The 21389-nt window shown below is 39.6% G+C and overlaps 1 protein-coding gene across 5 annotated transcripts; it reads left to right on the top strand.

Annotated features, from left to right (window-relative positions):
- Positions 1-5350: 5350 nt before the first annotated feature.
- Positions 5351-20230, top strand: elk4 (ETS transcription factor ELK4). Of its 5 annotated transcripts, none has more exons than XR_014087684.1 (7): positions 5351-5578; positions 8035-8249; positions 8764-9519; positions 10673-10915; positions 15273-15392; positions 15472-16302; positions 19169-20230. XR_014087684.1 is itself a non-coding variant. In XM_008410256.3 (6 exons), exons 2-6 carry the CDS (start codon positions 8043-8045, stop codon positions 15568-15570), a joined length of 1422 nt encoding a protein of 473 aa, XP_008408478.2. In that variant the 5' UTR covers positions 5351-5578; positions 8035-8042; the 3' UTR covers positions 15571-20230. The 5 variants fall into 5 exon arrangements, 2 of the variants coding, with proteins under 2 accessions (XP_008408478.2, XP_017160465.2); XR_014087683.1 differs by having other exon boundaries at positions 17407-20230; XR_001776638.2 differs by having other exon boundaries at positions 15472-19104.
- The last annotated feature ends 1159 nt before the right edge of the window (positions 20231-21389 follow it).

The raw sequence follows: 21389 nt of genomic DNA, 5'->3' as shown, positions 1-21389 counted from the left end.
ACTGCACATTTCTGGACTGAGATGTCTGATGTTGTTCCTGGGATGTGTTTTAGCCACTGCTCCAGTTTGGGGGTGACTGCCCCGAGGGCCCCGATGACCACAGGCACCACTTTGGTCTTCACCTTCCAGGTCTTTTCCAGTTCCTCTCTGAGGCCCTGGTATTTCTCCAGTTTCTCCTGCTGCTTTTTCCTGATGTTGCAATCACTTGGTATTGCTACATCCACCACAACGGCTTTCCTCTGTTGTTTATCCACAAATGGTAATGGCAAACCAACCGGACATTGTGGTGGTGCATATATATGTGTGTGTGTGTCTGTGTGTGTGTGTGTGTGTGTGTGTGTGTGTGTGTGTGTGTGTGTGTGTGTGTGTGTGTGTGTGTGTGTGTGTGTGTGCATACAATCCTGTAATTACTCGTGAACTGTGATGTGGCTGCTGCTGCTGCAGTGCTATCTGCATGCTTATCGCCTCGGTATTTCCAGTTCTGCTCGGCTGGAAGGCAGTGCTGAGAGGAAACTGGGAGCAGCTTCAAAGCCAAACACTGGAGCTGTGGCTTTCCTGCATTGCCTCTTCACATCGTGCTCGACGTCTCATTTTGTGTTCAGTAAAGAGGGCCCCTTCGTCTGGTTTTTGTGGACATGCTTAGATTATAGGCCGAACAAGAGAGCCCAAAGAGCAGGCCTGAAGAAGAGAGAGAAAGAGGGAGAGAGAGGGAGAGAGAGAGGAGTTTCCTCTCAGAAATGAAACAAGGCCAGAGGCGCAAATGTGACAGGATGAGTTGACAACAGTCACAAGCAGAGGTTACTAAAGGACAGAGCGCTGTGCTATAATCAGGAACAAGGCTGCCTTTTCAAAGCGAGCAGAATGATAAGGAAATAAGAAAAACTAAAGAGACGAGGAGAGTTTTTCTTGATTTGTGAAACTGCTTCCAGCTTTTCTAATATTTAAACTCTGTAAACATGTTTTTCTCCTTATCGTCTTTGCTGCCAACATTTCTTTCAATCTACAGAAGCATACGTCAAAAATACAGATTAAAGGGGCAACATTATGTAAAATAGGAGGAGTTTTGAGGAGTTAAATGAAACACAATTAAATAAACAATTTAAAATGTCTGTATTCCAAACATACCAGGGCCGTTGTAAATAGAAAGAAAACATAAGGAGCAAATTTCTGCCAAAAGACTCAGAAAATTTGAAGAAAAAACAAGGACATTTCTGTAATTTTCTAGCAAATTTTCGACTTTTCAAACTCAGAAATGTATTTGTTTTCTCTATACAATTTCTGAGATGAATGTCAAAATTGCAGATTTTTTTTGGTGGAAATTTACTCCTCCTATTTTTTGCTATCTACTATGGCTTTAATATGGAGTTGTAGAAACCAGCTCATTCATATTTAGCTGGTTTGCTAAATGACGCTAATGATAAATGATAGTAGGTATATTACAGAGCTAAGGTGGCTTAGGAATGACAGAGCATCTGGTGTTGTCATGTGGGTATGTGGGAATGTGGGGCCCCAAATGAAAATCTGCTTAGGGCCCCAAACAGTCTGGTTGGTGGTCCTGATTACCACCACCAACCAGAAACCCCCTTCCCTTTTTTGTTGTGTAGTTTTTAGCCCTGGTGACATCAGAGTTGTGATGAAATCAGGTTCATGAAGTTCATCCTAGAATTGAAAGTTTTTACCCGTCTCCTTTGTTTTCTGGAGCAGTGCAGCCCAGTCATTTTGTTGTTGTTCCTCATATTGTGATGCATGTTAGAACTTAACACTTACTTTGAACAAGCAGCAGCAAATATCTTTATTTTTTTTAAGTAGCATCTAACAACCTTTGATTATGGCTCGTATTGTACGTACTAACCCTCCTCTATGTTTTATCCTATTGATCATGATCAATAATTTTTTTGTTGACAAATTTACAAAAAAAAATAATTGTGTCAAATTTAAAACTGATTTGTACAAAATAATGACAAACGAAAGTTAACATAAAACAAGCGACTTGCACCCACCCACCTTTAAAGATAAAAATAATTGAAAAATAGATGAATTCTGGACTGGATTGCAGCTTTTAATGACCTCTATTCAAATTTCAACTATAATAAAATGGTTCATTTTGTGTTATTTTTTAATTGTGTTAATCATATTAAGCAATTTGAACTGCCTTGTTGCTGAAATATGCTGCAGAGATAAATTTAACTTGATCTTTAGATTTATCATTGTGGTTTTTACTTCTTGTCTTGTCTTGGCGTAATCTGTAATATCTATATTTTCTTGGCAATAGCCCTTTCATGCATGAATTATGATCATATATGTTAGGATTTTTCCCCAAATGTTGTTGATTTTCTCAGGGCAAAAAAATAAGGTGGGAAAAGATTTTTTGTAACATAAATATTTTTTGTAGGATTTATCCAAGTGTCCACTTAGATGGACAACATGCGCTTACGTCTTTTCAACTAATGAAATGCTATAAATTATAATGTGAATATATTTTGACATTAGTTAACAGAATGCATAAATATAGGACATTGTATTCAACTCTCATCCTAATCTAATGTTCACTACTATCTGATCCCTTAAATTCAGTCCCTCTCATTAAAACACTTGGTCTCATTTTAGTCTTATTTTGGCTCCTTCTCAAACAGTATGATTTTATTATGGGCATTTTTAATTTTATAAAACTAACAACATTGAATATGACACTTCAGGCATTCTGTTGTTTTCTGTAACATAACAGTGCTGTCTCTTCAGTTTCAGACTACCAAAAATGAAAGCTATCTTATATGAAAACGCGCAAAGCACCCAGGTTACAAACAACACATTGGATGCAGATGTATTTAGTTTTGTCTGCAGGCTGGATCATTGCATGTTGATATTTTTGGCTGCAGTGATATAGGGCCAGTGTTCTCCAGCCTGATCTCATGGGTTTGTCTTAGACCAGTGGTGTCCAAAGTCGGTCCTGGAGGGTTGGCATCCTGCATGTGTTAGTTCTCTTGTTGGTTCAACTCACCTGGATCAAATGGTGGCTCATTACAAGATCTCAGGAGAAATGCTGAGGAGGAAGTTACTACCACCAGGCAGAGAACTAGAACATGCAGGATGCCGGCCCTCAAGGGCCAACTTTGGACACCACTGCTTTAGACACCCATCTGCATTTCAACGGTGATGGGATGGCACTGGTACTGTTGAACATGTCTGGATGGAACCCTCATTTATTAGCACACAAGCTACAGATGTGTTGAAATGTAAAAGATTCACCTTCTCCAAGAAGTCAAAAAACACTTAGTATGATGTCAAGGTGAAGACCTGGCTCTAATGATTTCTACATTCTTGACCTTGGGTATCTGAGGTATGACATGATTCCATATTTATTACTGGAAATGTATTCACTTCCTGATCTGTTAAGGCCAGAATTTGTTTTTTCTTTTTTGGGATGCAGTTATTTCATGTCCCTCAACATCTTCCGTGATTTCAGTGATCAAAGGTTCTTCATCATCCTCATCTTCACTGTCACTATTGCTGCCATTAACCAGTAACGAATAAAAACTTTACTTCTTAATGGCAACAATGGACTTCAAGTTAAGAACTAAAATCTGTCAGTTTATTTACAGTCAAAATATTTGCTGGAAATGTTGCATATTGTAGATCTATAGTACTGATATCAATACCTGTCAAAATTTTGTCACTGATGCATGATGTCCACTTTAGTGGACAGGTGATCAGTAGTAATTTTCTCCAAATATAAAATTGTTATTTAAAAAATACATTTAGTATTAGTCTTTAGGGGTTTCTTGATGACACAATATTTTTTTTTACCTGCCAGAGTTTTCCACAGTTAGGAGGGAGGACTGGATATCCCCGTGTTAGTCTGGTACGCTTCTGTCTGTTCGCGTCATATTGGATTTAACAAAAAAAAAAAAAATCTTGCACTTGCAGTAGATGGACAGTAGTTGTCAGTGTATTGCATGATGCACTAGTGTGCACTTTAGTGGCCAGTGTGCATTTCAAACGTAAAAATCCACAAGAAACATAAGAAAATGGCTTTTAGATAGCTGTCCACTGTAGTGACCGCTATGCATGAAAGGGTTAACATGCATAGCTTGACACTATCAACCTTCATTCACAGTTGATCGTAGAACTTTCCTTTTATGTGTAATAGAGCAGGACAGTATTCGTGTAATTGGCCATTTCGCAGCTTGGTTCTGAGGATTATTGTGATGCACTGCCCCCTGGTGGTGATTCGTAGATCTACAGTTCACGTTGAATGCAGGAATAAATTGTTTTGCTGTTTATATTAATCCAGAGAATTTCTTAGAATTCTGATTCCAATGTGGGAATTCCATTTCTAACAAATGGAATTTCCATTTGATACAGTGATACAGTTTTCCAGTGATGGGAACCAACTGATACAGTAAAAGAAAAAAATGGTGCTGCAGTTGTAGCAAAAATAATTCTACTCCATTTGATGTAATTAAATTGAGCTGTGATACGTTTTATTTTACCCACAGTTACTGTTACAGTACATAACTGGGTCAGCCTAATATTGGAGCACGACGCTAAAGTTTCTAGCGCTGCTCAGAAGTTCATCTGAAAAAAAATTCTTTGTTTTTTCATGATGCAATCTTGATTTTTTTTTTTAGGTGCAACATGACAGAACAATATAGAGTGCCTTGCAAAACAATTCATACCCACATAAGTTTCATGTTGCTTTCAAATTGCAAATGACAATATGTTTGATTTAGACTATGACAAAGAACAACACAAAATAGTGCATAACTGTGAGTCTAAGGGGAAGGATGCATGACTTTTAAATCATTTAGCAATTTTTTAAAGTTATGTCTATGTTTTGTGTTATGTCGAGTACCAATCACAAGGTTTTCAATTTTATTTAGATTTAGTATGAAGGAAGAAAAAAATTATACATGCTTTTGAAAAATAAACATTTTAAAAATATGCCTAGGATTTGTAACATGCATCCTACAAGGAAAAAACAACAGGTGATCTGTCACTCATGTTTTTATAGTTGAAAGAAATGAAAAAAGATAACATGAGCTAAACCCAGAGATGAAAACAAACAATGGAGGAAGTGATCTCTGTTTATTTAATGACGCATTTAAGTAACTTTTGAATTCGTAGGAATTCCAACCTGCATTGTTCTTACAGTCGTTCAGAGCGAAAACAACGTCAAACCAGTGAAACTGATGAGATCGCCAAATAACCTTCTATTTCATAATCCTACTGAAAATAGTTATACTCGAGACGCTATTCTTGTCTTATCTTCTTTGACTTAACCACATTTGTCAAGCAGCTTCTGTATGGAAGGACTTCACACCCACGAAGTCTGTAAAGAAAGTTGTCGGATTACGTTTATACGCAGAACATTGAACGCAACATCAGTTCCTGGTCAAACGATACACCGTCAGTAAGATCCAGATGCTTTTAAATCTGAATTCCTGAGTGGGAATGCGCTCAACCCTTTGCTAGGACCCCGTTTCCTGACCCACGGTGCTGTAGGAGCTTCCCAGAGATGACAGAGGAACACCTGGACGCGGCTCGACGACTCAGAAATTCAGCGGGCTCTTCGAGCGAGGTAACCTTAGCACAGGAGCTAACTTGGAGCTAGCCTTGAGCTAACTTAAAAGCTAGCTTTCATTAACGTCGGCGCTTTCATTTGTTTGACACCTCAGCAGTGTGTACGCGCGCGCTGGAGGCGACACCAGCTGCTCGAGCTTTAATTTGGGACATTAATTGACGCCCAAGAAAACCTTTTGCAGTGTTAGCTGTACCGAAACTATCCAAGGGCTCTCCATCAACAAGTGGTCTCTGTTCTGCACAGTGGGGAGCTGCCTGACAGCATGAACAAATCGCTCCACTTTAAAACCTATTGATATAACTGTGCACTAAATCTGCCATTCCGTTCAGCACTTCATCCCTATATCTACAGATGAGGGTTTCAATCAGTGTCATATGTTATGTAACCCTCTGTGGTAATCTTCTTCTCCGACTGCAGTTTTTCTCACTGTCCTATTTTCCTCTGATATCGGCGCTTTTAACATGACCGTGTGAGACAGATTGGATCGTGTGTGTGTGTGTGTGTGGGTTGGGTGTTCTCCATCCAAGCATGTCGCATGAGTCAGGCCAGATTTATTCCAAGAAGCTTAAACATCTAGATGTTGACGGATCCTGTCAAAGTAGAAGTCATGTTTTGATGCAGCAGCGAAAATACCAGAGACACCATTCAAAAATGAATTATTATAATCATATTGTATGGAATGTCTGACAGCAGGTTTAGTTACGGTGACTCTGTATCATCGTCTGTCCTGTCAAAGGACATAATCGTTTTGTTTACTTACATTCTGGTAGAGAACTGACCCACAAGCATTTTTTTAAATGGTGTTATTGATTGGCTCTGATCAGTTATAAGTAGATCAAATACTAATAATGCTAACCCATTAAAACTAAGAATTCCCTCCGTTTTTAGTCTTTTGTTTGAATCTTAGTAAAAAATGAGTTTTGTATAAATAGATGGGATTTTGTCATACCTTAATTTTCTGTTGGATTAAAAATCGCTTGAAACTTGCATCAGTCTTTTCCCCTCTCTTTTGGTGTAATAAGCGCTGGGGAAATGACCAAAATTAGAATCTGCAGGTCACAGAAATCATGTCGTGGATATCTGCCTAAGAGTAGGGGTCAATGTCAAATTGCTTTTGTTTATCTCTTTGCTTTTTGAGATTCTCAGAGGGGTTAATTTGAGATTTCTCCAATCGTCAGTCAGAAGTCAGAAACAGTTTTTTCTCTATCAGTTCTGATCAGTGAGTGTCGGATGAAATACTGAAAATCTGATTTACCTCTACCTATCAAACACATGCAAACTAAGAAGGGAAACACAACATTCTCATATAATATTGCAGCAAGGTTTTTTTAATGAAAAAAGTTGAGAAAGGTGGTTTGAAAAGTAGCAAAATATAGCTCCAAAATTGTTAAGTTGGTAACATTGGGAGACTGATGTAAACCGTGGCTGATTTTCAAACATTGGTGAAGGAAGATAAGATTGGTTTGACATTTATGAATCAAGGTTATTATAGTTAACAAGAAATAACAAAAACTGAAATTGAGAAAAAGATTTTGTTGCTAAATGAAAAATCGGTAAGTAGTGGGGGAACAATTACAACTAACTAGAACTATATTGTGCATTTATAAAACTAACTTTGTTTTTGTCTTCATTAATCTGTTTAATAATCCTTTGAACTGATGTGAAATATTTTTTTTTTCTCCACACCGGCAGTTTACGTCAGCTGTCTGCAAATTACGGCACTCCACATTCCTCCTGGCGGTGCTTATGCTAGTCCACCTAAAGGCAACAGCAAACGTCTAGAATCAGTTGGTTGTTTCGTGATAATAAGTTTTTTAAAATGGTATGTACTGACGGGTATTCATTATCCAATGATGTATACATAATCACAATACAATACTCTGGTTAATTTTTAAGTGCAGAATTCAAAATGGTCAAAGCATGAAAAGCTAAAACTACTACTCTAAAGAAACAGCATTCAACTACTAAAAACTAAACGTTCAACTGATAATAACTAATGAAAACTAGCAAACACATCAAAAACTGACTAAAACTAACTGAATTATACAAACAAAAAGTCACAGCGAAATAAAACTAAACTATATCGAAAAACCCCAAACTATTAAAACCCTGATAAGAATTGGCCAATCACATAAACTTAAGGAAATCGGTGCTGATCATTTGGCACGCTTTTAATTTTAAAGATCTCAGTTTGGTAAAAATGGCAAAAATGACAATTTTGCGACATGGCATTTTTAGAGTTATCTGACTTAATCCTGTACTCCACAAACCCCAACTGGTATTGATTGAACAGGTTCCTCTATCACTGCATCACCTTCCTTCAGTGTGGGAGTCTTCTAGCAGATGGTGCTGCTGAACTGATTGGCAGCGACTCCATTTAACGTTCTAAATAGTGTTAGCTTTAGTGTCTGATTGTGTGTCTGGTGTGTGTTTTCTTTTTTTTTTTCCCTCAGTAAGCAACATGGACAACTCTGTCACCCTGTGGCAGTTCCTGCTCCAGCTCCTGTTGGACTCCAGCAACGAGCAGCTCATCTGCTGGACCAATGAGGAAGGAGAGTTTAAGCTGCTGCAGGCCGAGGAGGTGGCCCGGCTTTGGGGAGCCCGCAAGAACAAGCCCAACATGAACTACGACAAGCTCAGCAGGGCGCTGAGGTACTACTATGACAAGGTATGCTCCAGTGACCTCTGACCTCTACACAGGAGCTGGTCAATCAGGGGAGTTTCATGCCAAAGAGAAAAAAAAAAATCCCACAATTTTTTTTCATGACCATTTAGGAGTTTACGCTTAAAATGTGTGGAAATATTCTGATCCTATTGGTTCACAGCAACAAGAAAGGAATGGCAGCTTGCATACAGTTGAGTCCAGAAGTTTACATACACTGAATGAAATGACTTGTCATCCACCTTTCTTCTTCTCACTGCCTGTAGTTCAGTCCGACCAAACGTCAGAATTTCCTAAATTATTTCTGTTTTTTCTTGCACCACCAGTGCAGAGGAATTCTAAAGTAAGTAGCTCTGTAGACTGGTGCCCACCCTGCCTGTGGTTTGACCCTGTGGGCGTTGAGCCATGCTACTCTGGGACGTCTGTGGCTTTGGGCTTGGTGCAGACAGGAAGCACCCAGCTGCCCCGCACACAGGGCGGTGCTGCCGACTCACTCTGCTCCGTCTGCTCTGTCTCGTAGAACATCATAAAGAAGGTGAACGGCCAGAAGTTCGTCTACCGCTTTGTGTCCTACCCTGACATCCTGAAAGGAGACGCTGCTGCCCGGATGGACGGGGGGGACGACGGAGCGGGCGGAGTCCTCCCTGCCGCCGCTAAGAGGCTGGACAGCGTTCTGCTGGAGGCGGAGTCTGCCGACCGCTCCAAGGTGGGGTCGGGTTCAGCTGCTCTGGGCTCCAGCACCAAGCAGTCCAACAGAAACGACTACATCCACTCCGGCCTCTACACTTCGTTTCATCTCAACTCCCTGCCCAACGGCCGGCAGCTCTTCAAGTCCATCAAGGTGGAGAACCCTGCAGAGAAGCTGGCTGAGCGGAGGGCTGCCTCCCAACTGAGCCAGGAGACCCCGTCTCTGCTGCAGGTGCCTCCAGCAGCCGCTCTGCCGTCAGTCATCAAGTTCGGAAACAGCCCGCCAAAGCCGCTGTCCGCGCCGCCTCCTCCGGTCGCCATGGAGACCACCCTGAGTGGCTTGGACTCGCTGCAGGCTCCGCCTCAGAGGGCCGAACTCATCAACACACACTCCTCCCTGCAGCCTCAGTCCGTCTACTCACTGGAGCACAGCCGGCAGTCAGAACCCGGCCTGGGCCTACCGGACCTGGGCGCGGCACCGGAGGCCGCTCAGGAGGGAAACATGACCAGCAGTGACGGCGAGTCGGGGGGCTCTGGGTCCACTGAACCGGCTGCTCTGGAGACACCAGAGACCCAGCAAAACGACAAGGCCAGTACACTGCTGCAGACATCTCTACATCCATCTACACAGGACAGAGCATTTATCATATTATTTATCACTTATCCTGATTCACTTATCCTGATTAGCGTCTTTTCATTTTGATTTATAGTTCTCACAATAAATTCAAATCATTGACAATTTGAATCAATAAGAAAAAATGGTAAAACTGTAAAAAAAATTGTAAAACCCCTAAAACTGTTTGAATTGTTGGGATTGTTAGCAGGGAGGTACGGATCTACTTCTCTTACTTCTGATACCAATACAAGGTTTAGTATCGGCTGGTCCTGATCTAGTATAGAAAAAACATAGAAAAACAGCTGAATTAACTTAAAATGTTTGCTAACTGCACCAGTATAGCACACTAGAACACACAAATAGATTAATAAGCTTGGTCAAACATGTAAAAACAAAACGACTTTAATTCTTTTAGTCAGTAACAGCCAATGGAAAATAAATAATAAACTCAAACTGACTAAATAATGGTCAAATGTAAAAATAAACTAACAAACCTTCTTTCAAATGATTCAGAAAGTGTAATTAGGAATTCTAAATATAATTAAAAAAAAACGCATGATGTCGCTCAGAGCACAAAGCATAGAATTATACTGAATAGATCTGACCTTTTGCATCAGGCACCTTGTCACTGATAACCAATCTAGATCATTTTTCAATATCAGGACTGATACAGATATGGATATCAAATGGGTGCATCTTTAATTGCTAGTTTTACTACTTTCTTCACTATTTGCTCGGTGAAAGTATCAATAACCTTGGAAGTATGTGTGCAGTTTAGTGATATAAATCACACTTCTTTACCACGCCTGGAGTCCTCTTCATGCGCCTGAAGAGGTGTGTTACAATCATGTTTTTCAAGAGTTGTGTTTGTGCCATGCAGTCACAGCCATGCAGTTACCTAAAAAAGTGGTAAATAATTCTTATTCTCACTTTTATCATTATAGCAGTTCCACAGAATATTGTGATAAATCTAAATCCATATTGCCCAACTTCTAGATTAAGATAACAGATTAATGTTGACCGTATTTATGAGTTTGTTTAAACCAGCAGATCTTCCTGTGTGGCTGTCATATCTGATAGACTGAGGTGTGACCCATGTTCTTAAAGGAACCTGTTGTGTGTCCAGCAGGTGGATGGCAGCATCAGCGTATGTATAGACGAGCCCAGCCTGGTGGACACTGAGACCAGTTCGTCCTCGGTGAACAGCAACACTGCGGGAAGCGCTCAGGCTCTGGGAAAAACCCGTAAAACACCAAAGGTCCTGCAGCTCAGTCCGCCCGCTCTGCTCGTCACCACGTCCGAGTTCTCCCCCATGAACCTGTGCAGCCCCTCGCTGCCCACTGCCTCACTCACACCAGCAATGCTCCAGGTGAGACGCCTCTATACTGCCGCGTTGCCATGTTTATCACATTATAGCCGATGTCAGTGTGCGGTGTCTCCAAGTGCACCGATTGCAGTTTTGCTGAAGATTTTTAATCCTTTTTTTTTTTTTGTCAGAAAAGTTTTCACCATTTTGCAACGGTAGAACAAATCTACCGCTTTTTTTGAAAAGCGCTGAGGACAAAGCCACTGCACTCCATAGATCTTTAAGTTAAAGGTTTGTGAAGACTTTTGGAAGGTGTTGAGTCAGACTGAATTAAATGAAGTTGGACATTTTCTATAACTTAGTAGCGTATATCTGCCTAGTTCTATTTTTTTGTTTTTATGAGTATTTGCTATTCTCTGCGATAATTGGATTTATAAACGTGGAAACAAAACAGATGGGTAAATTAAAGCAAACATAAAGTTTTTCAAACTACCAGGCTGGTTTCTACTGGTGTAAAGTTGCAGAGTGATCAGCATAGAGGTTGAGCTGGCACCGTGTCAGTATGACAGCAAAACCTCTCGGCAATCCTCTGAGCTCAGGCTGGAAGAAACAAACAAACAAATCTGTTTGAAGATAAAAATATAATAAAGTGCAAAATGCTGAAAATCCATAAATACTTGAGACCCCCTTTAAAATGCTCATAACTCACAATTTTAACAGACCAATCACCAAATATACCTTAATATGCGTTAAGTGGAAACCATCCACTGTCTACTTTATCACTACTGCTGGGGGTTCAACCAATCAGCAGCAAGCAGAGTGAATGCCGATGGTCCATGAGGTGGTAGTGTGATGGTTTGCTCTGAATCCAACTTCTCTGAGTCAGTTTTCTGGTGCAATGTTAAAGTTCATTCTTCAGTCTGACTCAAAGCTCCTGCTGGACTTGAACCTGCAGCACTCTGTGCTCTTTTCTGATCAGTGTTTACTGCTTGGAGTTAAAGCCAAGCTGACAAATAACATTTCTTTGTTACACATCTCTGTTGTAAATGACATCTTGGATCTCAGTGAGGCAGGATGTATAAATAGTGTAAATAGATCAAAACTGTAGTTAAAATAATCAAATCAGAGCTTATAAAAGTGGACAGGTCAGACATTAGAGTGGAAAAAAAGATATCAGTATCTGGCCTGAAGGGTGCATTTCTTTTTTCTATTTTTTTTAATCCAATAAAACCAAAATTCAACTTTTGGATTACAATTCTATGATTTATTTGGCACAAAGCCAGTACTGGGCGTTAAGAAAGAGATCTTTACTGTCAGTCGCTGCTTTAACCATAAAATTGCACAAATCGAAATTAGCTGAAGTCAGTTTCTTCAGTCAGACTGTAAGAAACTGACATATTTCAGTCAGTTTCTTACACTTATACAACCAGATATTTCTTTTATTTACTCTTTTCTCACATTGTTTTTCACGGATGTTGGACAGGATATGAACCTATATTACCCGCTTTATCTGTCATGGTCCCATTTTATGTCAGAAAGCCCAAAGTTTTAACAGTTTCTTGCTCTCATCCACTTTCCTGTTTTACTTTCAGACATCTTTCAACTGCTGGACATCTAAACGAAGACAAGTCAACACCTTTTTCTCACAATTAATTTCAAAACGCAACCAGTTAATAGTTTTCTAATTATTATTATTATTATTATTTTTATTATTATTATTATTACTATTAAAAACAAACAAACAACAACATGTCTTTGAATGTGGGAACTCAATCTAAACCCACTTTAAAGTGTGTCCAAATAGTTCCAAGCCAAATGTGACTATGAAAGTGACACTGCAGCTCCCAGGTGAGCAGCAGGGGGCAGTAGAGCTCCAGTAACGTCTCCTTGCTTTTGGCTGTTTAACTGGTGGCGGCGCTGTGTGGTGTGTCTGGGTGGATTAGATCTGCTTGTTCAGGTCAGACCTGGTCATGACTTCCAGCTCAAGCTCCCTGTCGGCTCACATATGGAGAGGACCAACATTTAGCTCTCAGTTGTTTGCCTGTGATGGACTTTAAAGCTGAAACTCTACTTTTCGCAGCATCAACACAAAACATAACAAAGAAAACAAATCAGGAGATTCTGTGTTAATTTCAGTTGATTATTCAGCAATAGGTATCACAATTTTGTGGTTTTCCAATATCTTGCATGATAATTCTTGCTTTTCAACCCTGTATTGCACTGCAGAAAGTTGGAATAACAAAGTGTTTTCTATCTTATGTTGCTGCTTCTTTTCACAAGATGCTCTGAAGAAACAAATATTTCTCACAAACTTTTTTTTTGTCACATTTCCTCCGCAAACACATTTGAAGGTGCAAAACCTCTTTATTTTCACTTTCCTCTTCTCATCCTCCACTCCACACAGGAACCTTCACAGTTGGACCTCAGCTGTGTGTTTGGAGGAGGCGGAAAAATGTGGTTCTAGTTGGAAAAACTGGGAAAACAGTTTAGAAAAAAAGGTTTTAGACGCCTGTAATCTGCGAATGGATGATATATGTTTTAGTCTGTGAGGCAGACACCTTGTCTGATTTTACAATTAGGCTTAAAACTTTATTTTTTAATAAAGCTTTTAGTTAGACCGGGTTAGGTTATCCTGACTTACGTCTGTAGCAGTGCTGCTATAGGTCGTACATCCCTGTGGCGGTTAGATGGTGGATACTAACTAGTACATAACACGCCGTTCCTTGCAAATGTAAAACTTTACTCAACTAAAGTTTTACAAAGCAGCTAAGTAAATTACCGCTTTAGAATTTGTCCAGAAACGTTCATTTAAGGGAAACTAAGTGTGCTAAACCTTTTCAAAGTTAGCAAAAATGCTAAAGAGCTGATTAGTAGACGTCTGTGCCCCACTTCAAATGGAAGACAGTTCCAAACCCACCGGCCCATTTCTGTCCTAATATGGAACAGAGAGCAGCCTGCGCCGACCCGCTGACCGTATCTGTCCTCACCTTGGACTTTCTACGTTAGGTTCTGCCTCAGAGCCGGTCCCAACCCCACTGGTCCTGAGGAGACAGACCAGTAGGATATTCTGTGCCAGCTGTTGCTCTGTTGATATAATGGCGTTTTGCAGCAATCATTTACAACAAGCTATGAGTGCTGACATTTTTATGAGGAGGATAAACAGCCAGCGCAGGGCAGCCGATAGCCAGACTAATTAAACTGCCGATATTAATCTGATAGCCTGTGGCTTCAATAAGCAGAGAACAGCTCACATACCGAACAACTAGTATCATTGCTATGTAATGTTACTATGATTAGACTAGTACTGATTAACATTAGGGAGTGTGTGGTGGGTAAATGTTTGTGTTCTTACTATTATTAATAGTAGAATTTTAATTAATTTAATTTTATTTTTTTACTGAAATGTAAAACTAAAATCTTGTGATATGCGATTGATCAACACAAAGTAGTGTTTACTTGTTCAGTGGAATCGAGATGTGTTCAAATATTTAATCACATTTTATTTTGTATTTTGGTGATAAATCTCAATAGTGTGGTGTGCAGCTCCTTTTAGTTTGCTGGAAGGCGAACCTCCACCTCAAGTCTTTTCTCACCTTAAACAAGTTTCCTCAAGTCTGTTTCCAGCTCCATCCATCTTTCCATCAACCAGCTCCCCTGTCCTGGCTGAATAAAAGCATCCCGCATCATGATGCTGCCACCACCACCAGGGATACTCACTGTTTTCTGTCTCAAAAGCTATTCACATTGTTTTTCTAAATTATCTTCATTGTATCAGAGTAAAGGAGCTGAATACAAAATAGATTCCAGATTTCTCAAATATTTAGAGAGAAACTACTATTCCTCACTCATCATTTTAATGGTAGCGCACATCCCAGAAAGTTTTGACAGTTTTTATGCACAAAAGTGACTGAAAAAATCAAACACCCAGCTAAGTGTTTAAGGTTGAATACGCTCAAGGATCCAAGTCACAATTCATCACTACTTTGTGTTGGTTTATTTAATAAAATCCCAATAAACCATGATAGAGTTTTATGGTTGAACCGATTGCAGTTTCCAGACCTGACCTGCCGAATCAGATTTTATGTGTGTGTATGAAACTTTGCTAAAAATGATGACAAAGTTGCTAAGCTGAGAACAGTGGGGTGACTTGTTAACCGTGGATGTGCAGATGTGAGCTGGTGGGTGGAAAAAGGGAACAGTAGCAGATTTTCCAGGCTCTGCGGATCTAGACAGGAACATATTTTACATGTAAACGTTGGCTGATCTCCCAAAATGGATGAAATCGGTGCAGCGAAACTGGGTCCTGAACTCCCAGTTTCAGATCCCAGTCCAGAGCCTGGATGGGCTGTAAAGTTTGTGAATCTGTTTTCAGGTTGGTAGTTTATGCTGCTTTAACAGTCAATGTTTCTGTCTCTCCCAGACTCCAACCCTCCTGCTGACTCCCAGTCCTCTGCTGTCCAACATCCACTTCTGGAGCACGCTCAGTCCCGTCGCTCCCCTCAGCCCAGCCACCAGACGTCAGGGAGCCCACCTGTTCCAGGTGTGTGTGTGGAACCAGCTCAACTTCCTGTTTCTCTGTGCTCTAAAACTGAACACCATCATTTCCTTTTCTGTCGCAGTTCCCGTCGGTCCTGAACTCCCAGTTTCAGATCCCAGTCCAGAGCCTGGATGGGACCAACACACCCGGACCCATTTCCCCAGACCCCCAGAAAACGTAGACACGGCCCAGACCCATGTGTGGAGGGCGGATGAGGGCGAAGCGTTCACTTGGTCTTGTGGCATTCACGCCCTCAGGACCCTTTTCTGTTCGCCATCCTGATGCATTCATTTTGTCTGGCTTATTTTGGGATCACAGCAGATGAAAAGGAGAGAGGGATTTCCATGGTAACTGCACCGGACACAATCTGCTTCACACCTAATGGGATTCCAGCTGTGGCTTTGCTGCCAGATCGGTTCTTCTGACCTGAGTCAACTCTGGTCGTTTGTTGCTCCAACCTGATCATACGCCAGCCTCAGCTGCTCACTACCTGACCCACACCACCTCCACCCTTCTGTCTTACTCTGACTTGTCGCCATAATCCAACCTGAACCTTAAGTTATGTTTCTCCAGTGCTTTGCAGATGTTCTAACACTCCTTTCACACTTTTTCTGTGATACAATCCCAACATTCAGTGTGTTTCATTTGGATTTTATCTCAGAGAGTGGAAGGAGTGTGAATACTTAGGCAAGCCACTGTGTGTGTTTGTTTTAATGAAACTTATGTGGACACCCTGACAGCCATGTTGACCTGTTCTGCCTTCTTTAGGGAAGAAAGAAAAGCCATACAGCATTTTTGGCCACAGGAGGCACCCATCCAGCCGTAGTTCTCTCTGTCATGGATCACTAGTGTCATCGGCTTGTTGGGGCGGGAAACCAGAGAACGGAAACAGAGGGAAGCGGCTCATTTGTTAGTGAGTGAGCTTTTTTTTATCACCACCAGCTGGTCTTTAAAATATTGTTTAGAAATGAGAAAGGGGGAAAAAACACGTCAGGGCAACTGTTTGCAAGGATAAGATGGATGCAGAGATTCCTGTGGTTGAAATGTCTCCCTATAATTTTGTAAAAAAATTAATACCATAAAAACTCTTTTTGATGCTCGCCATTTGTGGAAATTCTGAGCAGTTGTTTGTTGCATCTTTATAGATCCAGTTAAGAACCTTAGAAGCATTTCGTTTAAATTCAAATTAAAAACATATTTTGTTGAATCTCCAGTAGCAGTCAGACCTGTAACAAATCTAGAAAATCTTCTGACTAAAGATAGTTGTTGCATGGCAGTCTTATGACTGTAATGACATGCTAACAGCTAAATATCCAGGGACAAAGACAATATTTTTTGTCCCTGGATAAAGGATATCCAGGGACATGTCCTGGATGACATCATCAGTAGTTACCAAACACTGCTAATCCACCTCATTTGCTTTGGCCGCTCCCCTTTAACTCTCTGCCTGTCTGTATGGTTACCAAACCGAGCAGAGAGGGTTTGAACTTCCTGTTCCTCTCTCTGCTCTGCATCATGAAGCCTCCTCTTCAACTGCTCTTGGAATTATTGTAGCTTTTACGATGCTAATCAGTTGCTCCGAGTTGGAAAAACAATACGTCGTTGCCATGGCTATGCATTCAAGCTGTCCACAAGTAAAATAAAGCAAGCGTAATTTAACAATAATGCAACACCTCAACCAAAAGGATTAACAAAAGTGTAGAAGAAGAAATGAGAGCTAGCGTAGCTCCTGCTGCCACCACCAGTGGCACTGTTCTAGAATTAGTTTGAGTCCAGTTCAGCACTGGACATCCCTACATACATGTGGTATTTAGTACGTGGTTATTGCTTCAGTATCTGTTTACTGACATGCATATTTGTACAACTCCAGGTTCATTCAGTCTGTCCTGTAAACTTCTACGTTCTTGTCAGCAGATGCTGCCGTCTTCCCCCTGTTTCCAGTTGAAAAAGCTCCAAACAAAACGGATGGAATTATAGCCAAGACTGTTGATGGCTCTTTTTTTTTTTCTTTTTTTAGCAATACCTTTGCTTGCCCAACAGTCAGCCAAAACATTGTGACCTCTTTCTGCCGCTGAGCTGGGAATGCACCAAGAAGTCAGCCAGAATCAGGTCAGGTCAAGACACTAGCAACATCCTTCGGTGTGGAAGTTCTTACTGTGGGAAGCAAGAAAGGGTTAAAAGCGACTTAAATGTAAATGTATCGTCAGCTGTTTGCTGACAATATTTTCAACAGAGAATAGGAAAGCTAAACATATTACCGAAAAGTTGTTCCCTTATATATTTTCCTAAGGTTTTATTCTCCAAATTTAAACAGCGAATCAGAGAAAACATTTTATTTGCTGTTTTTTTAATTATTATTTGAATTGACTAAAATGAAACAGAAATGTCCAACAGCAGAGCATCATTTGTGTGGACGCCAGTTTGTAGCTTAAAGTTGCTTCTCAGCTTTAATGCTTAAAATCCAAGGTGACAAACTCGAGGCCCGTGGGCCGAATGTGGCCCACTCTATTTATATGGCCCCTCTAATCTCAAGATCTCCACATAAATCCAATCAGATTATTTTTTAACTATACATTGTAAAATTACATCAAAGATTAAAGTGATTTAAGTTTAAGAAGTAAAGCGATAATATAACAGTTCCTTATTGGGTAATTTTATCAATAAACTTAATCAAAGATGCAACTATTATTTTAGTTATTGATTAATGTATTGATTATTCTGATTATTAATTAAACTTCCATACAATATTAGAAATGTATATATATAAAGAGCATTTCTTTAGTAAATGTTGGATCATTTGTAGCAATAGATGAATCTGCAACTAAAAATACTTTTAATAAACATGTAAAAAAAACAGGAGATTCTGCTGGACTTGACATCAACACACTGAAAAAGTGAAACATTTGATCCAAGTTAAAAAGATGAACTTAATCAAATTAAGTTTACCTAAATGCATATATTAATCTAAGTTATGTTATACACACGTGAATAAATTAAGTTTGACAAACTTAATTTGATTTCATGTAACAATTCTCCTTTTTTCAGTGTAGTTAATAAATGGGTAGCCAAGGTGCTATTTTTAACAGAGTCTGAACCAGGTGAAATAAAAACTGCCACTTTAGGGTTTCTGGGTAAAACATTTACAGTTCTTTTCTTTTATCTTAAATGCGAATTGTATATATTTTTTTTGTACAGTTTTGACTTAATTGCTGCTCTGACTCCATTGTTCTTTCAGCAAACTCCTTTTTTTGGATCCGTATACTCGAGCTAACGATTAATCGATTACTAAATCAGCTTGCAGTTATTTCAATAACCAATTCATCCAATTAATCGCTATTCAAGATCTCGATGCAACCAGAAAGAGTGACAGTGCTGCATCACCCTCTCCTTCTGATTGGCTGGTGATGTTTCGGTTGTGAACATTTCCCCGCTGCCTACCCATCAGCCACCTGATTCCCACTCCATGCGTTTTACCCGACTTTAAAGCCATAAGTCTGACGCAGACTCCAGAGGGACTCCCCGCCTCTCTATGCTATCTAACATTGAAAGCGTGTGTGGCGCTTGTTTACACCGTACTTGGATTAAAGAAAAAAAAACAACACAGAGGTGTGTTCTGTTTTTAACCAAAGTGTCGAACTCTAACCCAGGGACGGGTTAGACGGGTTGGTGCAGGACACTCAGATGGAAACGGTGCCTTACAGCAGCCAAGCCCAAGGTCAGCCTCACTAAGCTCTCTCACACACGGAGCTCTTTTTATCTGATTTTATTTTTAATTTCAGATGCCGTATCTTACATGTCGACCAAACCAGAGAATTGGAGGAAACTCGGCAGCGGTGTAATTCTGGATGCATTACTGTACATACAGACAGCGACATGAGCGCTCAGCATGTAAAATACCAGCTTCACGTCGGCGGCCATGTTCCTTTTTAACCTGCCTCTAAATGTTTGCTCAGAAAGTGTATAGATAAATATATATATATATATAGAAGGAGAAAAAAAGCCCTGTCTTTAACTCATTGTAACCTCCATTTATTTTCCTGTAATGCAATAGAATTTTCAGAATAATTTCTATTTTTGTAAATCAGTGTCTGCTTTTTAATATTCCTCTTTGTGCATGTTTTTTTGTATCCTTGTTTTATTTTGTGTAATTTTTGGGGAATTAATGTTTTTTTTTTCCTTGTTTAGGAATCAAAGCCTTATTGGGATAAAATCAAAGTCTGTTTTGTATGTTGACTGTTTTTTGATATCGTGTTGATATTGTACATGCAGATGTTGTGATCAGACGTTTGCACTTAAGAGTCGGGGATTCCTGTCATATTGGATTCTGTCACTTTTCTAGGATTTCCTTTGATGACTAAAGAAATGTATTTTTCCCCGTAAAGGGAGGACTTCATTATGCACTTGTATTTTATAAGAACAAAAGGAGCTAAATCTAAAGTTTTACAGTTTGTATGGGAAAAAAAAGACTAATTTGTAATTAGGCACTTGCACAAATATTTATAAAAATGTCTACAACCCATAGAACAGATATATGGAATAAGCATTTTTGCTGTAAGTTTAATATTAAAAACTATGAAATGGCTATAAAATGATCCCAAAGCTTTTTTTCTCTCCTCCAGTCGTCTTGGAGTTTAGTTTTTTCTTCATATCTGCCGTCTTGATTCTTTTCCTTGAAATGTAAAAAGTTGTTTTTAAAGAATGACTGTTTTTGCTTTATTTTGTCCAGTTCGATGCTTATTCAAAATGTTTACAAGCTGCTTGTCTTGAGTGGCATATTGATGTGCGAGAAGCCTGCAGGAATTCTGTACAACAGACCAATAATAAAACAAATGTCTAACTGACACCAGCTTTAATGTGTGTGTGTGTGTGTGTGTGTGTGTGTGTGGGCGCGTGTGTGTGTGTAAGTAAATCTGATCATTCTTTGGAAACCTGATGGTTTCTTTAAACTCCAGATCTGGTTGATGTTATTGAAATCCAGTTGAAATCAGAAGTTTGCGTAAACTGATTAAAGACATTTTTTCCTCCCCAACTGAAGTGAAGTCAGAACAAAGTTCTCGTCTTAGATGAGTTAGAATTACCAAAATTATTTCTATTTCCAGATGCCACAATGATGAGACTCATAATTGTTTGAACAGATAAACACAGCCTCAGTAAACATATTTATCGCTGTGAATTAAAATCCTTTCAATGAGACGACAAAATGCAGGAGTGACCAGAGATGACAGTATTGGTGTCCACAAGTTCATACAGATGGCTGATGCAAATTATTTCAAATAATGCAAAATTATTAGCGACAAAATCTTAAAACTCAAAGTATTCGTCTGTTAAACACTTTTTGGATTCTCTATTTTCTCAGTGAATGAAACATTTATCCACTGACTTTAATTCAAAAGCTGACTGATGCACCCAAATCTCCTTTTCATTTTTTTTAAGGTTGACTCAAAACGGCAAATTTTAAAAAGTAATTTAAAATTAGAAAAGTAATTTTTTTAATGCTCATAATAAAGTTCTTTCCATTTACTTCAATATTCTGATTCAACAATATTTATCCCAAAGGGAAATGAAATATTTTAGTACTTCTGGCTATCTTCTAAAAGCGGTTAATGTAGATCTCCAGTAGCAGTCAGTCCTACGACTAAGCCGCGGAGGCCTCTGACTGAAGACAGTTTGCTGTATGAAAGTCTCATGACATGCAAACAGCTCAACACACAGGAACAAAAAAATATATTCTTTGCAACATGTCCTGGATGAAGACAGCTGTTCGATCAGATGTAAAACAATTCCTTGTTGCCATAGTTACGCATCATAAATGTTGATGAACCAGAGGGAATAATTGTCCAAAGATTGAACCCCTCAGCTTGAGCGACACAGTTCTAGAACAACAACGCAAATATGCAAAACTCTGTCAAAGTTTTAGATCTACAGTGATTCATGCATTTTTTAAGAAAAATCTGATTAGATTATCTGTTTAGTTAAAATATTGGAAGTTCTGTTCATTGA

Source organism: Poecilia reticulata, chromosome 5 (assembly GCF_904066995.2).
Source record: "Poecilia reticulata chromosome 5, P_reticulata-male-v2, whole genome shotgun sequence".
In the NCBI taxonomy this organism is placed as follows: Eukaryota; Metazoa; Chordata; class Actinopteri; order Cyprinodontiformes; family Poeciliidae; genus Poecilia; species Poecilia reticulata.
The sequence above is the reverse complement of the archived record's forward strand: the minus strand, read 5'-3'. Positions and strand labels throughout refer to the sequence as shown.

Coding starts and splice junctions, on each gene's coding strand:
- elk4 (XM_017304976.2), top strand. CDS start 8,043: ATGGACAACTCTGTCACCCTGTGGCAGTTCCTGCTCCAGCTCCTGTTG. Junction 8,250..8,763: donor TGAGGTACTACTATGACAAG/GTATGCTCCAGT, acceptor TCTGTCTCGTAG/AACATCATAAAGAAGGTGAA. Junction 10,916..15,272: donor TCACACCAGCAATGCTCCAG/GTGAGACGCCTC, acceptor TGTCTCTCCCAG/ACTCCAACCCTCCTGCTGAC.